We start from the raw sequence: 27,006 nt of genomic DNA, 5'->3' as shown, positions 1-27,006 counted from the left end.
GTTTGATGGCCACAGGCAGGAATGACTTCCTATGACGCTCTGTATTGCATCTCGGTGGAATGTACTCCTGTGCCTACCCAGTACATTATATAATGGATGGGAGACATTGTCCAAGGTGGCATGCAACTTGGACAGCATCCTCTTTTCAGACATCACCATCAGAGTGTCCAGTTCCATCCCCACAACATCACTGGCCTTACGAATGAGTTTGTTGATTCTGTTGGTGTCTGCTGCCCTCAGCCTGCTGCCCCAGCACACAACAGCAAACATGATCGCACTGGCCACCACAGACTCGTAGAACATCCTCAGCATCATCCAGCAGATGTTAAAGGACCTCAGTCTCCTCAGGAAATAGAGACGGCTCTGACCCTTCTTGTAGACAGCCTCAATGTTCTTTGACCAGTCCAGTTTATTGTCAATTCGTATCCCCAGGTATTTGTAATCCTCCACCATATCCACACTGACCCCCTGGATGGAAACAGGGGTCACCGGTACCTTAGCTCTCCTCAGGTCTACCGCCAGCTCCATGTACCTTTCCAAATATCTTTAAAATATATGAATTGAAAAATGATGAAAAAAGGCAGAAAGTCAGAAGGTGTGTATCTTAATGCAGAAAGCACTCATGATAAAGTTCATGGCACACATATAGGTGGACTAAGATCTGACGACTTGCAAGGCACTAACAGACAGGACCTCGATATTGAAGAATATTCTGACGACTTGCAAGGCACTAACAGACGGGAACTCGATATTGAGGAATATTTGATACATAGGAAGGAAAATGAGAATTTGCTTTATTTTCACTGACATGCAGTACATTGTGAAGTTTATTGTTTTTTGACAGCAATACAGTGCAAGATATAAAATGTTACTACAAGTTGCAATAAAAATGTAATAGATAGAGCTAAAGGGGAATAGTTTTCATTAGTTCATGGACCATTGAGAAATCTGATGGTGGAGGGGAAGAAGCTGTTCCTAAAACATCGATTCAAGGTTCAAAGTTGGTTAATGTAATTTCCTGTTTAATATAAAGGAATATGAAATACTTGTTACTCTGGATCTGATGCAGCACAAAAACACAATGAGGTAAAGAATACAATAATAACTGAAGAATACAAAAAACATAAATACATAAGATAGCTTACGTGCATAGATTGATTGTATGTCCGTAAACTGAAGCTAAGCACAGGAGTGTTTGTACGTAAGGTGACTCTGACAGAAAATGATAATGTTGTGGTGGGGGGGGGGGGTACTCTGACAGAAAATGATAATGTTGTGGTGGGGGGGTAGGTTCGGGGGTGGAGGTGTTGATCTGCCTTGTTGCCTGAGGAAAGTAACTGGTTTTCAGTCTGGTGGTCCTGGCGTGGATGCTACGTAGTCTCCTTGCTGATTGGAGATGGACCAATCCTCCGTGAGCAGGGTGGATCTTCAGATTCCTATACCTTCTCCTTGATGGTAATGATGAGAAAAGGCCATTTCCTGGATGGCGGGATTTTTTAATAATGGATGTTACCTTTCTGAGGCACTGCATTTTGAAGATGTCCTTGATTGTTGGGAGGCCGGTACCCATGATAAAGTCCACAACCCTCTGTGGCCTCTTTTAATCCTGTGCGTTGGAGACTCCATAACAGGTGCTGATACCAGTCAGAATGCTCCCCACAGTACTTCTGTAGAAATTTGCTAGAGTCTTTGGTGACATATGAAATGCCCTCAAATTCATTAAGAAGTATAACCACTGGCATGCCTTCTTTGTGATTGCGTCAATATATTGGGCTCAGGATAGATCCACTGAGATGCTGACGCCCAGGAAGCTGTTCAGTCTTTCCACTAATGACTCTTCAATAAAGATTGGTGTGTGTTCTCACAACTTCTTCTTCATGAAGTCTACAATCAATTCCTTTGTCTTGCTGACGTTGAATGCAAGGTTGTTGCTGCAATAAACTCAACCAGCTGATCTATCATGCTCCTATATGCTTCCTCATTGTCATCCGAAATTCTGCCAACGACAGTGGTGTCATTGAGGAATTTGTGGATGTAAATAGGAGATGAAATAAGTTTGGTAAAAAGCAGGAGACACTTGTAGGGCTAGTGTGTGGAGAGTGGCCACACAGGAAAAGGTATAACTAAACAAAGAATCTGGGCTTGTAAAAAGGAAGGATGTTAGGCTGGATTCCCTTAATGAAGAACATCTATGCAGGATGTTGTTTAATTTGGAGGGGCTGATGTATGGGCTGCCACCGCATGGTCCTTGGCAGATCGGGGTCAGGGTCCAGTGGAATGGAGTGCAGTGTGACTGGGGACCCCTTTATTGCTGCAGCCTTTTTTCACCTTCACTGACATTGTGTGTCATCATCTTCCACCACCTCCAGTGTTGAAGTCTTGATTGGATTGCTGTTTGTCCAGAACCTACCTCTTGTCCTTATCTCCTTGGGTGTCCCTACCAGGAGCGAAACTCCAGGTGGCAGCACTCTAGGGATCTCAGGAAACTCATATCCTCTCCACCATGACAAGGTGACGACCCTCAGGGAAGACTTGTTAAAAGTGTGGTGCAATAATTGTGAGAGATGTTAACCTTCATGTGTATTGGATTAATCAAGTCAGAAGGGTAGCTGCAAAGAATGAATATATAGAAAGGATCCGGGAGAGTTTCTTAGGTCAAATAGAGAGCTAAGCAGAGAACAACGGGGGGGGGGCGTCACGTGATGACGTGGGATTGAGACATGTAAATCCAGCTCTCCCGTAAAAAATCAGCAAAGTACCGTTTAAACAAAGTAAAGTTAATAAATACTTTCCGAAAACTACTTATAAACTTCGTAAGACTACTCTACGATATGCCTCGTAAACCGCAACAGAAGAAGTCTGTTGTTGTGAAGTCGCCGCGAGATGGGAAGAAAAAAGGACCTACTGCAGCGATGGAGCCTCGGATTCAGGTTGGATCTCCTTTGGAGGAGACGCATTTTATCTCTGGCGTAGAAGAACAAGGAGCAATGGCGACGGTAGCAGTCGCTCGGAAGAAGATGCCGAAATTGCGCATGCGCTAAGAAGTACGCATGCGCAAATCGACACAATTTAAACTACAAGAACCGACGGCCACTGCAACTGAAAGCGACTCAAAGAGTCAGAATTGGATATTGCAGAGAATACAGACGAAGAAGAGTAGGAAGAACTGGAAGAGACTGGAAGTAAAGGAGACGACGGAGACATAAGAGAGGCTTTATTGCAATTAACGGCTGAACTAAGAAAATTAAGAACAGAGCTTAGAGACGTGAAGATGTGCTATGATAAAGCTATGAAAAGACAGGATAAATTGGATAAGAAACTTCAGAAGATGGAAAGAACAATGGAGCATATTAACGATAGAGTGGAAAAAACAAAATGATGCGATTGTCTGGAACACGGAAAGAAATCAACTCTTGGAGGAAGTGGACATGTTGGAAAATTTTAGTAGACGTAATAATATTAAAATTGTTGGTCTTAAAGAAGGTATAGAGGGAGATAACCCATTAGAATTTTTTCAAAGATGGATCCTGAAAACCTTACAAATGAAAGAGGAAGACCGATCAATTGAAATTGAGCGGATACATAGAGCTCTAAGACCAAAACCACAAGATGATCAATATCCATGATCAATTTTAATAAAATTCTTAAGATTTCAAGACAAAGAAAGGATTCTACAGGTGGCTGCCCAAGCTGCCAAGAAGAGAAAAGGGCCACTGATGATAGAAGGGAAGAAAATTTTTTTCTACCCTGATATAAGTTAGGAACTTTTGAAGAGAAGGAAGAAATTTAATCCAGTGAAAAAAGCCCTATGGGATCACGGTTATCAATTTATATTGCGTTATCCTGCAACCTTGAAGATTTTTTTGCCTGGTGGAGAAAAAAGATTTTTTGACGATTACCGGAAAGCGGAGGAGTTTGTGCGAAATTCTTTGAATGTTCACCAGATACAAGAACAAACTTAGGGGAGCGAGATGGATTGAAGATGAAGACTGGATCAAGGATTAGGCTTGTTGAATTTTTAGGCGGATGAATATATAAATATATTATTAATTATATGGGGGAGGGGAAGAAAGGTTAAAATTTGAGGAATATTAGCTGGGAATAATAACATTAATTTTTTTCTATATATATATATAATTTTTTGTTACGGGGGAGCTGGAAGAAACACTGACCAATCGCTACGTTATTCATGTGTGCAAGTGTGGCAATAGCCACGACCCGCACAATGGAAGGGGGTAGTGTTGTGTATCTTTTCATTCACAACATTAGTGGGGGGGTATTTTGTTTTTTCTTTTTTTGTATCTTATCTATCTTTTTTTTCTTTTTGCCTGGATGATTGGGAGGGAAACACATAGCAACATGGTGAAGTTCGAGAGATTCCCCAGGGAACTATGACAGTTGAGAAGCTAAGTAATGTTTTAGATTTTAAGAGATAAATATGTAACATTTTTGAATATTTGGAGCCCTTATTTATAGCTCCGATGATGAAGGTCTTGGTTCTTTGGGGGAAAGTAACAAATATATATTAAATTTATTTTTATCCCATGGAGCATGTGCAAACCTTCCAATATTCAGGCGGTTCTTTTTTTTTCTTTTTTTCTTTCTTTTTAGGTAGGAGTATATATCAGCGGGGGAGGGTTAAGGGGAGGGAGGAGGGTAGATGTTATTTTCTCATGTATCACTTTGAAAACTCAATAAAAATTATATTAAAAAAAAGCAGAGAACAACCTACCTTGGATCTCAATGAGGAAATGAGGCCGGTTTAATAATGACCTCAAAGTAAAAGAGAGATAGTGATTACAGCCTGATAGAAGTTTACATTCAATTTTTGGTGCAAGGATCTTGAGTCAGAAATAATTGTGTTTAATTTAGGCCATTACAATGGAATGAGGATTGAGTTGGCTGAAATGAACTGAGTAGCTAGATTATTGGGAAAGAAGGAAAGTTATGCCAGCAAGCAATAGCAGGAATTTAAGAAAGCAATTCATGACACTCAGCAAAAATATATCCCAATAAGAAGGAAAGATTCTATTCTAAGGGAGGTGATTGGGGGGAGGGAGGGTGTTTTGGAGGGGCCTGAGGGTAAAATCAAACATGGCTAGCCAAGAAGCCTGGTTATAGTATTAAGCTGGAAGAGAAAACATATAATGAGGTGAAAGTTAGCAATAGAGCTGAAAACTGGATGAAATTTAGAATCCAATATACTGGCAAAAAATATAAGGGAAAATAAATTATTAAGGCAAGTTAACAAGATAGGGAAAAATAGAGGCTTTTTTAAAATTAAAAAAGCGAGGGGCCCAAATAAATATTGACACACAGAGAATGTTGGGGAAATAGTTATTAGAACAAAGGAATAGCAGAGAAATTAAATAGATATTTTGTATCAGTCTTTAAAGTAAACACATGACATTAATACTGACGTGCTAGGGAGAAATTTAATGACATTGCCATTAAGAAATAGTGCTAAACAAACTAAAAGGGTTAAAGGCTGACAAGTCTAGGATCCTAAACAATATAGTTACTGAGATAATGGACGCATTAATTATAATCTTTGAAAAATGCTCAGATCCTGAAGAAATACCAGAAGATTGGAAAACTGCCAACATAACACCCCCGACTCAAAAAAGGCAACTATAGGCTGATTAGTCTTGCATCTATTGTTGGAAAAACTAAATAGAAAAATTACAACAATGTGTAATTACTAGGGAAGTAGTAGCCGCACAATTGGAAAATCATGATCTAATCACATAGCGACACTATGGTTTGATGAAAAGGAAACTGTGCTTGAAAATTTATTAGCTTTTTTGGGAGAAATTTCGACTAGTGAATAGAGAGGGTACCAGTGGGTTTATATTATTTGGACTTCTGAAAGGCATTCAGCAAATTGACTCACAAAAGATTAAGTCTTGAGACAAGCGCCTACGATGTTGACGATATTGTGTTAGCATAGATAGAAGATGGAAGCACTGAGTAGGGATGCAGGATTCATCTTGAAACTGACAGCCTGTAGTGACACAGCACGGGGATCAGTATGGAGGCCATGGGACAACAACTGTTTGTGATATATATTGGTGATTTGGAAGATGGAAGTAAATGTGTTCTAATCACATTTGTAGAGAATGTGAGAAAGCAATTTGTGAAGACAATTCAGCAAGTTCACAGAGGGAGATTTATAGATTAAGCGAGCCCAAGAAGTTAGTAAATGGTATGTAATGAGGAAGAAAGGGCTAAAGAACAGTACTTGAGTGGGATATGACTGTGGAAAGGGATTCAGGGATCCTTATGCATGAAACTATCACGTACAACGGCATTTAGTAAGCTAACCTGTATTTGAAGCAGTTTGAGTATAGAAGTAGGGAAGTCTGCTGCAACTTACAAGGCACTACTTCATTCGAGGCGGTGGAGGTGGTTCTTGGTATGGAGGAAGAGTTAACCACTTCGGGATTCCATAAGATACTGGAGCAGAATTAGGCCACTTGGCCCGTCAAGTCTGCTCCACCATTTCATCAAAGCTGATCCATTTTTCCTCTCAGCCCCAGTCTCCTGCCTTCTCCCTGTATCCCTTCATGCCCTGACCAATCAAGAATCTATCAACCTCTGCCTTAAATATACATACTTAAGGGGCCTCCACAGCTGCCTGTAGCAAAGAATTCCACAGATTTACCACGCTATGGCTAAAGAAATTCCTCCTCAACTCTGTTCTAAATGGATGCCCCTCTATTCTGAGGCCGTGCCCTCTGGTCTTAGACTCTTCCAGCATAGGAAACATCCTCTCTACATCCATTCTATCAAGGCCTTTCACCACTCGATAGGTTTCAAAAAGGTCACCCCTCAATCTTCTGAATTCCAGTGGATACAGGCCCAGAGCCATCAAACGCTTTAGAATGATTTTTGTGAACCTCCTTTGAACCCCCTTCAGTTTCAGAATGTCCTTTCTAAGCCCGCCCAGAACTGCTCACAATACTCCCAAGTGAGGCCTCAACCAGTGCATTATAAAGTCTCACCATTACATCCTTGATAGTTTAGAAGAATGACAGAGGATTTAAAAATATGATTAATCTAGGATTAGTGTAAATAGGTATTGGATGGTCAGCATAGATTTGGTGGGCTGAAAGGCTGTGTTCCATCCTGTATCATCCCCCCTCCCCCATGATTATCATTGAATTGTGTAAGATTCTTAGGGGTCAGAGAGGGTAAATGTTAACAGGATGTTTCCTTGTTTGGGAGAATCCGGAACAAAAGGAGTGGATGTCAGAATAAGGGGCAGTTTGTAACGACATAGACGAGGAAGTGAATTTTTGGAACTTTACCATAGAATCAGAATCAGATTCATTATCACTGACATCTCCATGTCATGAAATTTGTTTTGTGGCCGCAGTAGAGTGCAAGAAATATAAAATTACTACAAGTTACAATAATAAGTAAATACATAGTGCAAAAGAGAAATGGTGAAATGGTGTTCATGGACCATTCAGAAATCTAATGACATTCCTAACACATTGAGTGTGGTCCCTCCTGATGGTAGCAATGAGAAGAGAAATTTGCTCAAGATTACCGTGGGGCAGAGTTACTGTGTATACTTGAGGTTGTGTGGATATACAGTCAGTGGCCACTTTATTAGATACCCATATGCACCTGCTTGTTAATGCCAATATCTAATCAGCCAATCAGGTGGCAGCAACTCAATGCATAAAAGTATGCCAACATGGCCAAGAGGTGCAGTTGTTGTTCTGACCAAACACCATAATGGGAAAGAAATGTGGTCTTAGTGACTTTGACCTTGGAATACTTGCTGGTGCCAGACGGGGTGATCTGAGTATCTCAGAAACTGCCAGCCCCCTGGGATTTTCATGCACAATAGTCTCTAGAGTTTATAGAGAATGCTGTGAGAAACAAAAAAAGGCATCCAGTGAGTGGCAGTTCTGTGGGCAAAAACACCTGGTTGATGAGAGAGGTCAGAGGAGAATGGCCAGACTGGTTCAAGCTGACAGGATGCCAACAGTAACACAAATAAACGTGTTACAACAGTGGTGTGCGGAAGAGTATCTCTGAGCACACAACACAATAAACCTTGAAGCGGATGTGCTACGGCAGCAGATACTCAGGATACTCAGTGTCCTTCTGTACCGAATAAAGGAGCCACTGAGTGTATTTCTAATCAGTAAAGGGTTTAGGAAAAGGGCAGGAAAGCGGGGAACAGTGGATCAGCCATGGTTGTACTGAGTGATGGAAAAGGTTTGAGGAGCTGAATGCCTACTGCTAGCCCATATCTTGTGGTCTTACAGGACAAATACATCAATTGAGGTCAAAAAAACCAAATTAGTCATTGGTTTATTATTGTCACGTGTACTGAGGTACAGTGAAAACTTTATTTTGTATGTGATCCATTCACATTGTTCCAATGAGGAAGTACAAGGGAAAACAAGAACAGAGTGCAGAATAATGTTTTACCATTACAGAGTAAGTGTAGTGCAGGCAGACAATTAAGGTGCAGGGCTATAACAAGGTAGGTTGTGAGGTCAAAAATCCATCCTATTGTACTACGTGTCTGTTCAGTAGTTTTAAAACAGCGGTATAGAAGATGTCCTTGAGCCTGATGGAATGTGCCGTCAGGCATTTATTTGTACCTTCTGCCCAAATGGAAATGGGGAGAAAGGAGAATTCCCAGGATGGAAGGGTTCTTTGATTATGTTATCTGCTTTAGAAGGTAATGGAGAACAAAGGGGAGCAAATTCCCATGATATGCTGAGCTGTGCCCACAGCTCTCTGCAGTTTCATGCATCTCAAAGTTCAAAGTAAATCTATTATTAAAGTACATATATGTCACCATATACAACCCTGAGATTTGTTTTCTTGTGGGCATGCACAGTAAGCTCAAGGAACACAATAAAATCAATGAAAGAATGAGCCCAACAGGACAGACAAATAACCAATGTGCAAAGAACAACAAACTCTGCAAATATAAAATGCAAAATAATAATAAATAAATAAGCAATAAGTGTGGAGAATATCAGATGAGGAGTCCTTGAAAGTGACTCCATTGTTTGTGGGAACAATTCAATGACAGTGCAAGTGAAGTAATCTCCTCCGGTTCAAGAGCCTGATGGATGAGTGGTAATAACTGTTCCCGCACCCAGTGGTGTGGGTTCTCAGGATCCTGCACATTCTTCCTGACAGCAACAGCTAGAAGAGAACATGGCCTGGGTGGTGGGTGTCCTTGACAGTGGATGCTGCTTTCCTGCGACAGCACCCCATGTAGATGTGCCCACTGGTGGGGAGGGCTTTACCCATGATGGACTGGGCCGTATCTGTTAATTTTTATAGGATTTTATGTTCAAGGGCATTGGTCTTTTCATACCAGGCAGGCCATGATGCAGCAGTCAATACACTTTCCACCACACATCTATAAATGTCTTTCAAAGTTTTAAATGGCAGGCCAAATCTTTGCAAACTTCTAAGGAAGTAGAGATGCTGCCGTGCTTTCACTGTAATTGCACTTCTGTGCCTGGCCCAGGACAAATCCTCTGAAATGATAACACTGAGGAGTTTAAAGTTGCTGTCCCTCCTCACCTCTGATCTCCTGATGAGGACTGACTCGTGGACCTCCAGTTTCCTCCTGTGATTAATAATCAGCTCCTGGGTTTTGCTGACATTGAGTGAGAGGTTATTATGGCAGCACTCAGCCAGATTTTCATTCTCCCTCCTATGTGCTGATTTGTCATTACCTTCGATTTGCAGACATCCCACCCTGCAAAAACTCATTTCAGGGAGGTAGCACCATCAATTTGCGGCAGACTCCTGGAACTTCCGGGAGAGGTGGGATGTCTGAAATAGAGTAGCTCCTTAGCAGCTAGCCAGCTGGTTTAAATAACGTTAGCTATGCTAATGAACGAATGACACCTGTCAAACTCACCTCAACATGTCTTTTAGTCTTAACCCACCATGGACAATAGAAAATTCACTGTTGCAAACAGTGCAGCAAGCAACACTGTCATTATTTTTGACCCCTATTAGGCAGGGGTACACCTTAGTGTAGTCTGGGGTGACGTACGTCTTTTTTGGAACAGTCTCCCATGGCGCGTGCTCTCTCTAGCGCTCTCTCGCTTGCTGTCTCTCGTGGTCGCTCTCACACTCTCACTGTCTCTCTAGCGCACTCTGTCTCTCATGGTCGGTCTCGCGCTTGCTCTCTAGCACACTCTCTCTCGTGGTCGCTCTTGTGCTCGCTCTCTTTAGCGCGTTCTCTCACTCTCTAGCGGATGCTCTCTCTCATCGCTGTCTCTCTCTCTCACTCTCACTCTCTCTCACTCTCTCTCTCTCTCTCTCTCTCACGCTCTCAAAAAAAATTGATTTCCGGGATATTGTATATAATTTGCGGGCATCAGGGAGCCACTATTAATATGCAGGAGACTCCCGGAACTTCCGGGAGAGGTGGGATGTCTGGATTTGGCCAATGACAATGAAAATTGCTAGCAAACAAATATGACATTGGAATTGTACTTAGCCACACAGTCATAAGTGTAAAGTGAGTGTAGCGGGGGGCTAAACACACAGCCTTGTAGTGCTCCTATGCTGATGGAGATTATGGAGGAGATGTCGTTACCAATCCAAACTGACTGAAGTCTGCAAGTGAGGAAATTAAGGATCCAACTGCACAAGGAGGTGTTGAAACCAAGGTCTTGAAGCTTATTGATTAGTTTTGAGTGGATGATAGTGCTGAATGCCAATCTGCATTTGATAAAAAGCATCCTGATGTATGCATCTTTGCTGTCCGGATGATCCAGGGTTGAGTGAAGGCCAATGAAATGGCATCTGCTGATTAGGCAAATTGGAGTAGATCCAAGTTGCTTCTTAGGCAGGAGTTGATATGTTTCATCAGCAACCTCTCAAAGCATTTAACCACAGTGGATGTAAATGCTACTGGACAATAGTCATTGAGGCAGCTTACCATGTTCTACTTAGGCACCGGTATGATTGAAGCCTGCTTGAAGCAGTTGAGCGCCTCTGATTACTGTAGCAAGAGGTTAAGGATATTGGTGAACTCTCCAGCCAGTCAATCAGCACGGCCTTTAGTACTCAGACAGGTACCTCATCTGGGCCAGGTGCTTTCCATTGGTTCACTCTTCTGAAGGATGCTCTCACGTCGGTCTCAGACTGAAATCACAGTGAGGGCTGTGGGAGTTCCTCCATGTTTTGATGCTCAAAGCGAGCATATTGAGCTCATTGAGGAGCGAAACCTTGTTGTCACCTATATTGCTTGGTTTCACTTTGTAAGAGGTAATAGCATTCAAACCCTGCCACAGCCATCCGGGATCCCTAGTCACTCAAGTTTGGTTCAGAATTGCCACTTCGCACATGAGATAGTTTTCTGGAAGTCGTACCTGGACCTGTTGTATTTTACTTGGTTGCCAGACCTGAATGCCAGTGATCTGGTCCTCAGCAGACTGCAGAACTCACGATCTATCCAGAGCTTCTGGTTGGGGCAGACTCTGAATGATATTGTGGGGGCATATTAGTCCACGACTGTTTTAATAAAATCGGTGACAATGACTTGGGCAGAACAGTTGCCATATGAAGCTGTGAAGCATTTCAACAATGAAGTTCAATGTGCATTCTCGTTCAGCAATATAGAACAAATTTCCACCCCCACCTTTTATATACAAAATCAAATAACTTTAAAAAAACTCATACCTTTGAAAGCAATGTAAACATGTGATTTATTTTTAAGCTGGCAAAAAGACAATCTATCCACTGTGGCTTCATTCACTCAGATATAATGTCCTGATGCTAGCAAAGCTGCTTTCATTGATTTTTCCCTCTGAATTTAGTGCTGGGCCTTTTCCTTGCACTGCAGAAATCCTCATGAGATTATAGTCTGACATTAGATACCCAAATACATGATGGTGTATGTTTGCAATGGCAATGCACTTCAGCTTTGGCCCAGACACAAAGCAATGATGCAAGTGCTTTGAAGGTGAAGTTAGTAGGACAAATAGTTTGTATTTCCTTGATTGCAAGAGACTGAGCATTAAATTGGAGATATTGAAGTGAACGAAGTTTGAAACTTTCTGTCCAGAGTGACTATGGATGCTGAGAGGATGGGAGGCTAAAGTTAGTGTGTGAATGAAGTTTCTTTTACACAGAGAGCTTTACATACCTGGATTGAGCTGTCAGTGGATGGTGGAAGTGGGTACAATAGCGACATTTAATATGCATGTAGACAGGCACATGCACTTGCAGAGAATGGAGGGATATAGATCATCTGTAGTCATATAGGATTGGTTAAATTTAGCATAATGGTCAGCACAGACAGCATGGGCAGAAGGGCCTGTTCGTGAGCTGTACTGTTCCAAAAAATAAAGCACCTCTAAGCCTTACAGAATAGAAATAATTTTGTTTGATAATCGTATGTGGGTTGTTTTGTCTCAAACACAGGACATTGAGAAAGGATCTGTTTAAGTTGAGAATCATAGGGGTAGAGAGTGCAAAAGGTTCAAGTTCAAAGGCAATTGGCAAAAGAGCCAGGTGTGGTGGAGGATAGGATCTTTGAGATGTTCTAAAAAGGGGGCTGAATATGTTCTTGGAAAGTGCTTAAAAATAAAAGTAGGGATCTAGTAGGAGGGTGTTGAATGAGAACTAACTGGATGCTCTTGTGCAGAGGTAGCAGGGCTGGATTCCCTCCTTCCTGTGATTCTGTCCATCAGCAGGAATAGAGCCAAGCGAGAAAACTGGAGTTATGTTCTCAGTGAAAGCTGCAGAAGGCTGGAAAGACTGAGTAGCCACTCATGTTCAGAAGTTCCTGTCTACGTCCTGTCTATGTCCTTCCAAGAGCAAAAAGCATTTGACTTTTGACCGGAGCACCCGGCATAATTTGCATCATTTGGAAAAACTGTTCCAGTAAGATTCATAAAAATGTACAGTACTAAATTAATAAGAAGAATATCAATTTAATGAAAATTTGTGGCTATTGATGCTATTTCATCTTATATTTTTTGTAAAATATTCTGACTTTAAATTGAGTTCTCAAATTCCTCCTGATTTAACATAGGATTAGATCTATAAAGGAGATAATTTTGTGTATATTGAGATTTAAGCCTGTAATATAAAACAGATTTTTCAGATATATAGTGAGTACCAGAGAGGCAAGAGTGGACATCAGACTGCTGGAAAATGACACTGGAGAAGTAGAAGTAGGGAACAAAGAAATGGCAATGAATTAAATAAATATTTTGTATCACTCTTTACTGTGCAAGACACCAGCAACATACCAGAAAGTTGAGAGAGTCAGGAAGCAGAAGTGAGTGTGTTTGCTTTTGCTAAGGAGAAGGTACTTGGGAAGCTGAAAGATCTGAATGTAGAAAGGTCATGTGGACCAGACTGACACACCCCAGGTTTCTGAAAGGGGCACCTGAAGAGATGGTAGAGGCAGTAGTAGTGATCATTTGGGAGCCCATTGTATTACAGGAAAAATACTAGCATAGATAGGAGAATGGCTGACTGGCAGGAGGCAAAGAGTGGGAATCGCTGATGGTGACTAGTGGTGCTCCCCGAAGGTTGGTGTTGGCTCCACTACCTTACGTGTTATATGTTAATGATCTGGATGATGGAATTGATGGCTTTGTGGCCAAGTTTGTAGATGGTACAGAGATAGATGGAGAAGCGGATAATGTTGAGGAAGCAGGGAGTCTGCAAAAGAACCTGGCCAGGATGGGCAAATGGACGATCAACTGGCAGATGGAATACAAAGTAGTTTTGTACTTTGGTAGAACGAATAAAGGTGTAGACTGTTTTCTAAATGGGGAACAAGTTCAGAAATTGCAGATGCAAGGGAACTTGGAAGTCTTAGTGCATAATTCCCTAAAGGTACTGAGGAAGGCAAATGTGATGCTGGCATTCATTTCAAGAGGACTAGAATATAAAAGCAAGGATCTTGGGCTGAGGCTTTATAAGGCACTAGTCAGGCTACATATAGAGTAATGTAAGCAATTTTGAGCCCCATATCTAAGGATGGATGGACTGGCATTGTAATCGGTGGAGATGAAGTTTACAGGAATGGTTTCAGGGATGAGACGCTCACCCTGTGAAGAGCATTTGATGGCTCTGCATCTGTGCACACGGAAGGATGAGGGGGGAGATCGCATTGAAGCCTATTGAATATTGAAAGGCCTAGGTAGAGTGGACATGGAGAGGATGTTTCCAGTTGGAGAACCAGGACCAGAGGGAACAGCCTCAGATCAAAAGAGCATCCATTTAGAATAGAAATGATGAGAAATTTATTAGCCAGAAGGAGGTAATTCTCTGGAATTCATTGCCACAGACAGCTGTGGAGGCCAAGTCACTGGTATATTTAAAGTAGAGTTTAATAGATTCTTAATTAATAGGGATGTCAAAGGTTACAGGGAGAAGGCAGGAGAATGGGGCTGAAAGGGAAAAACAAATCAGCCATGACCGAACGTTGAAGCAGAACTCAATGGGCCAAATGACCTAATTCTGCTCCTATCTGAGATGGACTTAACCAAAGATGTTTGGCAAAATACAAAGTGTGTTGAACAGATCACTCAGTGGTGTACAACTTTTATACAACTCTCAGATGTAATTCAAGTAAAGGCATTCAGTGTATGTCCTAATCTTTATTTTCTCTTTTTCTCTGTAGACGTTAACTGAACCCGCTGCATTTGCCGATGAATCAAGCTGCCAGTGCAAAGCTCCTCATGAAAGATTGACTATTGCTCAGGCCCGCTTTGGAACACCAAGTTAGTCTTCAATTTCGTAACAGCTACTATTACAAACATTCACATTTTTCATATTCAGTGTCTGATACAAGTAGGGCTTGAAAAATTACATCTATTTTTATTGACCCATTAAGAGCAGAGGGAGACCACTACAGGTAAAATACATGTCCAATCTTCATGTCTTTAATGACATTCTCCAAACAAAGCATAGAACTTGACTACCCTGCACCATCCACTCTCTTAATGACCTTCCCATATTGTAGGTAAACGATAATCTCTGTTTCTTTACCTTGACCACCAACTATCTTCTTAAACTCTTCTCCTTCCCTCCCCCCCCCCGCAAAAACAGTGTGAAGATGCCATGCTCTTCTTTGCCATTGAGAATGCAGATGTTTGTTTTCTTGCAGCAGACCATGAGGCCAAGACCCCCCATTAGCAGTGTGGGTAATAGTCACTTAGCTGGTTTTCTGCCCTGCAGTTAATGCTGATTTTTCCCACATGTATATCTCTATATTATCCAATTAAGACTCTTAATACCTACCACATGTGCATCTTATATGAACCATTTAAGACTCAATACCTACATTCAGGGAAGTATTTTAATCAAAGTCTCAACTGAGGATTTCTTTGACTATAAATTACTATAACCATGATGCATTTTCACTCATCCTTATTTTGACAATACCATCAAACTTCAAAACCCCTTTTCATTTCCCAAATAAGTGAACTTGCTGTTTGTTGGTTCATCCTTATTCATCTGATGAGAGCTATAGTTTCTTAAGTCATTAGAAAGACAAAGGAAATGGTGATGGACCTTGGGAAGACGAAGCCGGCACTGCTCCCTGGTGCTACTGATGGTGAGGATATGGATGTGGTGAGGACCTACAAGTACCTGGGGGTGAACCTGGATGACAGACTTGAGTGGAGCACCAACACAGAGGCTGTGTACAAGAAGGGCCAGAGTCGCCTCTACTTCCTGAGGAGACTGAGGTCCTTTGGAGTATGCAGGCCTCTCCTTCACATTTTTACCAACCTGTTGTTGCCCTTACAATCTTCTATGTGGTGCTGAGCTGGGGCAATGGCATCAACACTGGTGATTCAACCTGCTCAATGAACTGATTAGAAAGGCAAGGCTCTGTTATAGGAGTCAAACTGGACACACTGGAGGCTGTGGTAGAACTAGGGACCCTACAGAAAATCCTGGCAATTCTGGACAATGTTTCTCGCCCTCTGTATGCCACCTTGGCTGAACAGGGGAGCAGTTTTAGTAATAGACTGAGACAGCTGCGCTGCTCCTAAGAGCGCTATATGAGGTCATTCTCACCCTCGGCCTTTAGGCTCAATAATGAGTCAACCTGTAGCCGGGGAAGTGATGACTCCCTCCTGTTAGACTGTTTGAGGTAACTTTTATTCTTTCTTAATTCTCTTCTAATATTTGTATATCTGTGCACTTGTAATGCTACCATGACACTGTAATTTCCTTTGGGATTAATAAAGTATGTATCTATCTACCGAGTCCATTACCTCTGGCAATCACCAGATTGTATCCTAGCCTCCCAGGAGCAGCAGCATCACAGATAAGGCAGAGGCACTCAGTGCATGGATTAGCCTGGGATTATAATATTATAGCTATTACAGAAATTAGTCTGAGGGATCAACAGGACTGGCAGCTCAATGTTCATGGGTATTGATGCTTCCATTGCAACGTTTCAATAGTGTTGGGGGAGTTTCAATATGTAGATAGATTGGGAGGATCAGGTTGGTGCAGGCTCCGAGAGAAGGAATTTATAGAATGCCTAAGAGTAAGCTTCTTAAAGAAGCTTGAGACTGAACACACCAGGGAAAAGGCAGTTCTGGATTGGGTATTGTGTAATGATCAGGGAGCTGAAAGTAAAGGAACCCTTAAGAAGCAGTGATAGAATTCGCCCTGCAGTTTAAGAGTGAGAAGCTGAACTCAGATGAATTAGTATTACAGTAGAGAAAAGGCAATGACAGGCATGAGAAGGAGCTGGGTAAAACTGGTTGGAAGGGGACACTAACAGGAATATCAGTGGTTGAAGTTTCTGGGAGCAATTCGGAAGACAGAGGATAGATACATCCCAGAGATGAAGAACTATTCTAAAGGGAGGCTTAGGCAAACGTGGCTGACAAGGGAATTCAAAGATAGCATAAAACCAAAAGAGAGGGCATACATTACAGCAAAAATTAGTGGGAAACTAGTTGGAAAAACAACTGAAACATTCTGTGTGCCACAGTTCCCGATGAGATGTTAGATTACATAGCAGGAGACAGATGTCAAAAAAAATGAGCGAGGGCAGTTGGGACATTGTGCATTCCACAGTTCCCAAACAGATTTGAATTGTGTAATGCGAGAGAGATTTCAAAAGAAGCGAGCGGGGGCAGTCAGGATGTTCTGCATCCCACAGTTCCCAAGCAGACATTTGAGTGTGTGTAATTAGGCACTTGGCAAGATTCAGTAAAAAGAAGTTAGGTTTAACTGGTGTGGCAATGTGGGTGCGGGGCAGTGTTAGAGTGGGGAGTTCAGGCTTTGGCTCATTGAGGCTTCGGCAAGGGGACACAAAGGCTGTGGGTAGATTTTTCCTTTCTTCCTTCCTCCCTCCTCCCTCCCCCCCTCCCTCCTCCCCTCCCTCCCCCCTTCCCCTTCCTCCTCCTCCTCCCCTTCCTTCCTTCCCCCTCCCTCTCCCTTCCTTCCCTTCCCTCCCTTCCCTTCCCTCCCTTCCCTTTCCTCCCCTCCCCTCCTTCCTTCCCTCCTTCCTTCCTTCCTTCCCCTCTCTCTCCCCTCCTTCTCTCCCCTCCTTCTCTCCCCTCCTTCTCTCCCCTCCTTCTCTCCCCTCCTTCTCTCCCCTCCTTCCTCCCTCTCCCTTCCTTCCCTCCTTCCCCTCCCTTCCTTCCTTCCTTCCCCTCCTTCTCTCCCCTCCTTCTCTCCCCTCCTTCTCTCCCCTCCTTCTCTCCCCTCCTTCTCTCCCCTCCTTCTCTCCCCTCCTTCTCTCCCCTCCTTCCTCCCTTCCCTTCCTCTCCCTCCCTGTTTTCCTTCCCTCTCCCTCCCTCCCTTCCCCCTCCATCCCTCCCTCCCTTGCCTCCCAGTCAGAGCAGTGGGGATGCCAGGCAAGAGAGTGCAATACTCCTTGCGGGATGTGGGATCTGGGCTGAGTTTGCCAGTTGGATACAGAATTAGATTGCTAATAAGAGGCAGAGGGTTGAGGTGGAGGGTTGCTTTTCAAATTGGAGGTCCGTGACAAATATTGAGCTGCAGGGGTTAGTCTGGGTCCACTGTTATTTGCCATATTTAAAAATGATTTGGATACAAATATTTGCTACATGGTTATTAATTTTGCAGATGACACTGAAGTTGATAGCATAGTGTTTAGTGAATAAGGTTCTTTGAGGTTACAGTGAGATATAGATCAACTGGAAAAGTGGACAAAGGAATGGTTGATGGAATTTAATTTGACAAGTGCAAAGTGATGTATTTTGGGAAGTTAAACCAGGGCTGGGAATACACAGTAAAAGACAGGAACTTGGCGACATGTATCAAACAGAGAGACTTTGAGGTACAAGTACATAATTCCCTGAAAGTGGTGATGCAGGTAGATAGGGTGGAGAAGGAGGTGTGTTGTAAACTTGCTGTCATTAGTCTAGGCACTGAGTATAGGTGTTGAGATGTCATGTTACAATCATAAAATATAGGTTAAACTGCACTTAGAGTATTTTGTGCAAATCTGGTAGCCACACTGTAGGAAGGTTGTGATTAAGCTGGAGAGGATGCAGAAATGGTTCACAAGGATGTTGTCTAGATTGGAGGGCTTGAGTTACATGATTAGATAGGTTAGATCTGTTTTCCCTTCTGAGCAAAGGAAGTCCAGAGGTGAAATGAGAGAGCCGCGTGAAATTCTGAGAAGCAAGGATAGAGTCTGTTTCTCATGGTCAGGATATCTAAAGCTAGAGGATGTAGGTTTAAGGTGAGTATGAAGGGGTTTCAAAGGAATCTGAGAGGTAAATATTTCACAAAAAGAGTAGTTGTTATCTGAAATAAACTTCTAGGGGAGGTGTTGGAGCCATGTAAGAGGCATCTGGGCAGGTAGTATCCCCCTCCCAGTCCTCCCCCTCTCTTCGCCACTGAAACTTTCACCCACTGAATTGCAATGGAGTAGTACTGAATGGGCTAGCCACACATTCCATTATATTACTGCCAAGGAAGTAAGTGAAGGTGAAAAATTGCCTCCTCAAAAACAAACAAAAAATGTTCTTCCTATGAAATGGGTTACATGAAGAGCCAAATGATGAAAAATGGACAAAATAAATGTTGTCAAACCACTTTATCACAATGTCCATTTAAAGCTAATTGTCATCTGGTCTTTGTTACAAAGAACCCTCCAGCTATAGCAGAATTCAGGAGAATTATCAAACTATATACGATTAAAATAATATCACTGCTGCTGGTGGCTCAGCTGGACAGATGTACAGTATATCCAACTATATCACATTGAATGGAAATCTCAGATTAGTGTCTGGTCAATCTGTGTTGTGGTGAAGAGAGAACAATAATTGAACTTGGTAACCTCAAGCTGATGAAGGACCAGTTTATGAAAAACCTGCTGCTCCTCATCGTCATTCCTGATTCCATTTTGAAAAGTGTGGGCGGTAGGTATGCACAAAGTTAGATGCAGTTCACTTACCTGAAGCTGGGCCTTGATGTTTGTAGTGTTATGGGTCATCACGTGGATACAGCCCTCGCCACTGCCTATCACTTCAGAAAGAGGAAAATGAAGAGGAAGACACTGAACAGAGCCATTTAATATGCGGAGAGGATGAGAGTCCTAATTACTACAGATTTCTGGTAGATGGGAGGAGGGTGGATTGAGCAATGTCTAATAGTGTAGTTAGCCATGTGAAAATCTATATCCCTGAGTTCAACAACAGATGTAAGTCATTCAGATCATTGTGGTGCTGCTTTGATTAGAGTCTTGACATTGGTACCCAGTTATCTGTCCTTGCTGTTGTCATCAGAATTGCCTCCTGTCCCCTACAGATACACATCCTTCAATTATCCATTCAATTATCCAAAGCCAGCTTTAGAAAAACAATATGCCTGGCTTTCTTTCATGTCCCTTTTCCCTTTTTTCCTTGGTCCAATACTCCTCACCAAGAAAAAAAGCTTACGGGGTTTTGCAGCTACCATGCACCTCAGTCTTCAAGAGGTTCAAGCTCAGCAGCACATGCTAGTTGGCAAGTAACTTTTTCAGACACTGTGCTGATGGATATATTCAACAACAGCGTGGTTGGCACTGACTACACACGTGCTTCAATCATGATCAGAGGTGGAGCAGAAAAATGCAGGTGCTGCCTGCGTAACACTGACACACCAACTTTGTGGCATTTTGAGATCCTTTGAACCTGTAGCATTGGCATTGAATTGCATGCCCCTGTCAGAAAGGAAGCGTGGTCTCTGCCTATTTACAACTTAGCCTCACCAGTCTCTTAGGTGTTGGCAAAGGGGAGAAATATGAGGGGGGGGGAGTTAAAAAAAACTAATAATTTCACCCAAAACATTGTGGCATTGTATTTGTAGTTTATAAAGTGCAAGTTGTTTAATGGCTGGTTGTTGTATACCACTTTCTAATTCTCTGTTACTTTAACCTTTTACAGTTGACAGACCAGTGAGAGTTTATGCAGATGGAATATTCGATCTCTTTCACTCAGGTCATGCTCGAGCTCTCATGCAGGCTAAAAATCTCTTCCCAAATACCTACTTACTTGTGGGAGGTAAGAACTGAGAGGCAATCCACTTGAAACTAATTGAGAAAAGCCAATTGATGAATGTGCCATCCATAGGTACTCAAGCAAGGGTTTAGAAACTCAAAACTCCCTCCCTCCGGTATGATTATTCTTCATTCTGGGACCTACAGAACCCACATTCACAGACTAGCTTTTGTTGGAAGGCAACACAGTCTGCTCCACAAACTCTCCTTTGGTTCCTTTTGGTGTTAGCCAAATGGTATAGCTTTTCCTGAATGAAACATTGCAAATTCTGGCACAGTCTCCATCTTTCTTCATCCCTCCGTCATTATGTGCTGACAGTGTTTCAGTGTGAATAGTGCATTAGTTTAAAACTGTTAGCAAATGTGCCCACTTTGCATATTAATCCCCCTACATCTTTGATCTTGTGTTCAAGCTGCTCTCCGGACCCAACAGCGCTCACACTCAGATTTGCCAAGTGTCACTCAGATTTTGGTTTAAAAATACAGCCACTCATAATGATGCTGCACTGAAATATAAGCGTAGCTTTGAATTCTTAAATGGATCTGCAATCTGTGTCATTCCTTCTTTTTGCAAATGTCACTTCTATTATTCGCTCAGTGTTGACAGTTCTGTTCATATCCTCCTACAGATCCATTGCTCAGTTATCAAAATGTTCTTGCAACAAGCAATTTTTTCTTTGATGCAAGTATTAAGGAATACATTATTGTTAATGACAAGATAAAGTACCATCGTGTGTATTAATAGTTTGATGATAAGATAAAGTTATAGATCTTTCATTGCAAGTGATGGTTAAATAATAGCACACACAATCAATCTTATACCCAAAACATCTGACATGAAAGCAAAGCAAGAGTCATGTAGCAGCAGACATAAAGACTACTTGCAATGTGACTGGTCTTACACAGACAACGAAGATTGTAGAGGATGTTCATGAAATCAGGTTACTACTTCCGAACAGTCTCACTGTTTATTTTGTGTGGTTTCCCTCTTTGACCCTTCTGTCCATTCCAAGTCTCATTCTTTTATCCACTTCACATTATTACTTTAAAACCAACCGCTGAAAACTTCATGAAAATTAGCCCCAGTGTTTTCATTTTGTGTTTTCCCTTCCTAAATACAAGCAACACATCCTCTCATATTGCTTTGTCCGGAAGTGTAAGCAAAGATAAGTATGAAGTAATACTGTATGGCACTAGCGTAGTGGGGTTGTTGCCATTAAATTGAAAGGCAGTTATTATGATGTGGAATTCTTAACATTTTTCTTGCAGTCATATAGGCATTAAACTGGAATGGTGAGAATTATTAAACAATGTGGCAGAAGCAATTGTGACATCTCCAAGGGATTTAAAAAATTGCTTGTGTGTGTTTGGTTTCAGTATGCAGTGATGATCTAACACACCAATACAAAGGTTTCACTGTCATGAATGAGATTGAGCGGTATGATGCCCTGAGACACTGCCGCTATGTTGATGAGGTTATCAGAGATGCTCCGTGGACACTGTCCCAAGAGTTTCTGGAAAAACACAAGGTACGTCTCTGTATTGCCCTTGCTGTTCCTGCAAGTGCCAGTGTACTTTGAGCAGACTTTGGCTTTAAATAACTTTTTTTTTTGGCGTTGATTCTTCATTGGAATCTCTTCTTAGATAGGGTTTGACTTGTACAAAAGAGAAGGGTTACACTTGAACTTGAGGAGGGCCAGTGTCCCTGTGGACATGTTTGTTAGAGCTGTTGGGGAGGGTTTAAACTAGCATTGCAGAGGGATAGTAACCCAAGTGACAGGTCAGATGATGGAGTAGTTGGTGTAAAGGTAAATGCAATGTGTAGCGAGACTGTCGGGGAGGATAGGCAGTGAGTGGGACATAACTGCAGTCAGTGAAATAGGTTGAAATCTGTCTAATGCGAGAAGTATCAGGAACAAGGGTGATGAACTTACAGCATGGATCAATACATGGAACTATGAGAGTGTAGCCATTACAGAGTCTTGGCAGTCACAAAGGCCTTAATGTCTGCTGTATGATGTAGGGTTTAGATGTTTCAAAATGGACAGGAAGAGCGGTGGGGGAGGTATTGCTAATCAGCATAGTATTACAGCTGCAGAAAGGGAAGATGTTCTGGAGGGATCATCAACTGGGTAAGTGTTGGTGAAGTCAGAAACAGGAAGAAGTAATCACTCTGTTGGGAGTATTCTGTTGGCATGCCAATAACAACAGAGACACCGCGGAGCAGATCAGTAGAGAGATTTTGAAAAGATGTAAAAATAACAGGGTGTTGTCATGGTTACTTCATCTTCCCTAATGTTGAATGGCACCTCCTTCCTGTGAAATGTTTTAGGTGAAGTTTTGTTAGGTGTGTTTAGGATCTTGACAAGATATCTGGACAGGCCAACTAGAAGAGAGGCTATACTGAATCTAGTACTAGACAATGAACCTAGTAAGTTGACAGATCTCTTGGTGTTGAGCATTTGAAGACAGTGACCACAACCCCTCCCCCCAACATTTGGCATAGCCTAAGAGAGAAATAGGAGCAGACAGTATTTTATAATTGGGAGAGGGTGAATTATGATGCTATTAGGCAGGAACTTGGGAATGTAAACTGGGAACAGATGTTCTCAGGGAAATTAACTATGGAAATGTGGTAGGTTTTTTGGGAGCAGTTGCAGGGCTTCTGGATAGGATTGTTCCATTGAGACAGGGAAAGGATTGTAGGGAAAAGGAACCATGGCTGACAACATAAGTGAAAAATCTGGTCAAGAGGAAAAAGGACACAAACTTAAGGTTTAGGAAGCAGGTATGAGACAGGACTCTTAAATGTTATAAAGTAGTTAGGAAGGAGTTTAGAAATAGACTTAGGAGAGCCAGAAGAGGCATGAGAAGACCTTAGTGTGTTGGATTGTGGAAAACACAAAGGTATTCTACACATACGTGAAGAACAGAGGAGGATAAAGAGAGTAAGAATAGGATCGATCAGGGACAATGGAAGAAAAGTGGAGTCGGAGGAGGTAGGAATACTTTGTTTCAGTATTCACCAGTGAGGGAGAACTTAACAAATGTCAAGTCAGTGTAGAACAGGCTAATATGCTGGAACATGCCAAAGTTAAGAAAGAAGATGTACTGGAACTTTTGAAAAACATTAGGATGGACAAGGCCCCAGGGCCAGATGAGATATACCCAGGGTACTACAGGAAGTGAGGGAAGATATTACTCTGCTTTTTGCTGATGATCTTTGTGTCCCTGCTGGCCATAGGAGTAATACCAGAAAAGTGGAGGGTGCCAAGTGTTATTCCTTTGTTAAGAAAGATAATAGGGTTAATCCTGGGAATTATATCAGTAGTAGGAAAGCTATTGGAGAAGATTCTTAGAGGCAGGATTTACAAGCATTTGGAGACACATAGTCTGATTGGGGATGGTTAGCATGGCTTTGTGAGGAGCGGGTAGTGCTTCACAAGCCCGATTGGCTTCTTCAAGGAAGTGACAAAACAACTTGATGAAGGTAGAGCACTGGATGTGGTGTACATGGATTTTAGTCATGTATTCAACAATGTTCTCCACAGTAGGCTCATTCAGAAAGAGAGGAGGCATGGGATCCAGGGAAACTTGGCTGCGTGGATGAGGAATTGACTTACCACAGAAGTTAGTAGATGGAGCGTATTCTGTTTGGAGGTCTGTGACTAGGTGCTCGCAAGGCTCTGTTCTGGGACCCCTGCTCTTTGTGATATTTGTAAATTACTTAGATGAGGAAATGGAAGAGTGGGTTAGAAAGTTTGCAGATTATGCAAGGGTTGATGATGTTATGGATTGTATAGAATGTTGTCATGGGTTACAACAGACCTTTGATAGGATGTAAAGCTGGGCTGATAAGTGGCAGATGGAGTTTAATCCAGTGAAGTATGAAGTGATTCACTTTGGAAGGTCGAATTTGGAGGCAGAATACAAGGGTTAATGGCAAGATTCTTTGCAGTGGGGCACAAGTTGATAAGCTAGTTAAGCAGGTGTATGTTGTGTTTGCTTTCATTAATTGGAGGATTGAGTTAAGAGCTGCAAAATAATGTTCTATAAAACTGCTCTATAAAACTACTTAGACCCCAATTGAAGTATTTGTCAAGAATAGTTATAACTCAATTTTGGCCAGTAAATCAGTTGGACTCATTCACGGGAGTGCGGATACACCCAAGTTCATTGGCAGGGAGCTACCCAATCATCTCCACCTGTTGCTGAACAAACTCACCCTCACAAGTTTACCTTGTGGTTCAGATTCATTTACCTTGCAATTTCCTTTTCCACCTGCATAATTTTTACAAGCTGATCATTCATCTTTTTCCTCTTCTGGCATTCAGTCTCACTTTCTCACACTCATACTACAGACCGGATCCAAAGTCCTAACAAGTCATTCATTCTGTGGTCATCATTCACCCCAAGGCTTCTAGAATATCTGAGTATCCCCATGTCTACACCTTAAAAAACTAACTGTCCAAGGTGAGCACATATACACAAATGTAGATTATATCAATTTAATAATGTTATAAACAATTTAAGAATGGAATATGGACTTAAGATAGTAATACTTGGAAGTTCTTCTAAGTCAGAAGGTTTAAACCAGTCCAGAGCCTGAGCATAAAATCCAAGGCTTACTTTTTGCATGGTATACTGACAGAGGTGAGATTTTTTACAGCAGCATTAAATGGACGCGTGGGCTGTCCTCTCAGGTAGAGACCAAGAATTTCACTGCAGAAGTTTTGAAGAGTGCAGAGGAGCTATTGCTGGGATTCTGGCCCATAGTTCGCCCTTGACCAACATCTCAAGAACATCAAAGATACTTTGAAAGCATTAAAGATTTAAAGACTATCTTTATTTATCACATGTACATGAAAACATTGAAACACACAGTGAAATATGTCGTTTGTGTCAAATTAAATCAGCGAGATTTATGCTGGGCAGCCCACAAGTGTTGCCACACTTCCGATGCCAACATAGCATGCCCATAACTCACTAACCCATACATCTCTGGAATGTGGAGAGAAACTGGAGCACCCAGAGCAAACCCACACAGTCACAGGGAGAACATGCAATATCTCCACAGGCAATGGTGGGAATCGAACCCCAATCTTACAACTGGCACTGTGAAGTGATAAGCTTACTGCTACCAGCCCTCTTTGTGCAGATAGATGATTTGATCCTGACAACACCTCAGCTGCACTATATAAAGCATACTCGAGGGCAATTTAAGGGCATAAGAAGTGTTTTAAATTAAAGTACCTTTCCTATCTATGCAAAATCCCATCTGCCCTTCACAATGAAGATACAAGTTTTTTCCACTACCTAGTGTCATTATGGTGAATGTTGCTGCACGTCCTCCAATATTTCATGTCAAATTCCGGGGGCTTTTCCCCCAACCAAAGTTTAACTTTAATGTTGATTTGTGGGTTGCTTTTCAAAGTAAATGTCTAATTGTTAGGAGCTATCCAATAGATTTTAATTTGTTCACTCATAGTACCCTTCAAGCATATTGCAAAACTAATAAAATTTTACCCAACTCAAATCTCTGGATGTCTCTGTTGAAAAGCAATTGCTATAAATTGCCGAGCACAAGAAAATCCAGAGTTGTTTTTTGTAATTAATCCTGAAGATTCCTGCCAGCTCAGCCACTCAACCCTATTACTAATGGCACTTACTTATTTCATTTACACTTGAAGTTCAAGCTAGATTTCTAAAAACTCATTTTGCTTAATTATTTTGGGAAAACACTACTTTTGTGACCCTTTTTAATTAATTAACTACTCACTTTTAATGAATCCCATTAAATCTCTGTTTCAGCTTGTGGCCCAATCTGAGCCATCACTGCCCCTCCACTCCCCGTTCATTTTGTCATCTTCCTCTATTATTTCTTGTCCCCTCATCTATTGATTACTGCTCATCTAGTCCTTTCATTTCTCCATTCTTCCAAGGGCAAGTGTTTGATTCAGGACCATTTGATGGGTTGTATCTAGCATTGACTTTCAGACTGATCCTTCATGCTGTTACAAAAGGAGGAAAGTAGTGAAGATGACAGAAATCCAAAATAAAACCAGAAAATGTTGGAAAGGCTCAACGCATCTGACTGCATCTATGTGAGGAACATCTTCATCATTTAGTCAGAAGGCATGCAATAGAATCTTTTGCACAATAGAGGAATTCTTCCAGTATCAAGGCCATCCAAACAGTTAACTGAAGATAGGAAAGGCATGCATAAAGGACAATGTTGCAAGAGTCATTGGGATTTCAATACTAGGTAGATGGGGAAAATCAGTTTGGTGCTGGATCCTAAGAGAGAGAATTTGTAGGATGCCTATGAGATGGATTTTTAGAGCAGCTTGTGGTTGAGTCCATCAGGGGAATAGCATTTCTGGATTGGATGTTATGTAATGACCCGGATTTGATTAGGAAGCTTAAAGGTAAAGGAACCCTTGGGAGGCAGTGACCATAATATGATAGAAATCACGCTGTAGTTTGAGAAGGAGAAG

The 27,006-nt window shown here is 41.8% G+C and overlaps 2 protein-coding genes across 4 annotated transcripts in view; one reads left to right on the top strand and one right to left on the bottom strand.

Moving 5' to 3' along the window:
• The window catches only part of pcyt1ba (phosphate cytidylyltransferase 1B, choline a), an 82,314-nt gene that overhangs the window by 39,345 nt on the left and 15,963 nt on the right, over positions 1–27,006 (top strand). For all 3 annotated transcript variants that reach the window (XM_063050883.1, XM_063050881.1, XM_063050882.1), the window contains exons 2-4: positions 14,651–14,750; positions 20,397–20,513; positions 21,887–22,038. In XM_063050883.1, the coding sequence (XP_062906953.1) occupies positions 14,651–14,750; positions 20,397–20,513; positions 21,887–22,038 (369 nt within the window). The remainder of the gene's footprint in view (positions 1–14,650; positions 14,751–20,396; positions 20,514–21,886; positions 22,039–27,006) is intronic.
• Positions 482–27,006, bottom strand: part of pdk3a (pyruvate dehydrogenase kinase, isozyme 3a) — a 141,781-nt gene continuing 115,256 nt past the window's right edge. Inside the window, exon 13 of the mRNA XM_063050878.1 lies at positions 482–544. Within this exon, the coding sequence (XP_062906948.1) occupies positions 497–544 (48 nt within the window). The 3' untranslated portion in view covers positions 482–496. The remainder of the gene's footprint in view (positions 545–27,006) is intronic.

This window comes from Mobula hypostoma, chromosome 6 (assembly GCF_963921235.1).
Source record: "Mobula hypostoma chromosome 6, sMobHyp1.1, whole genome shotgun sequence".
NCBI classification, from domain to species: Eukaryota; Metazoa; Chordata; class Chondrichthyes; order Myliobatiformes; family Myliobatidae; genus Mobula; species Mobula hypostoma.
Note: the sequence above shows the minus strand (reverse complement) of the source record. Positions and strands in the feature narration are given on the sequence as shown.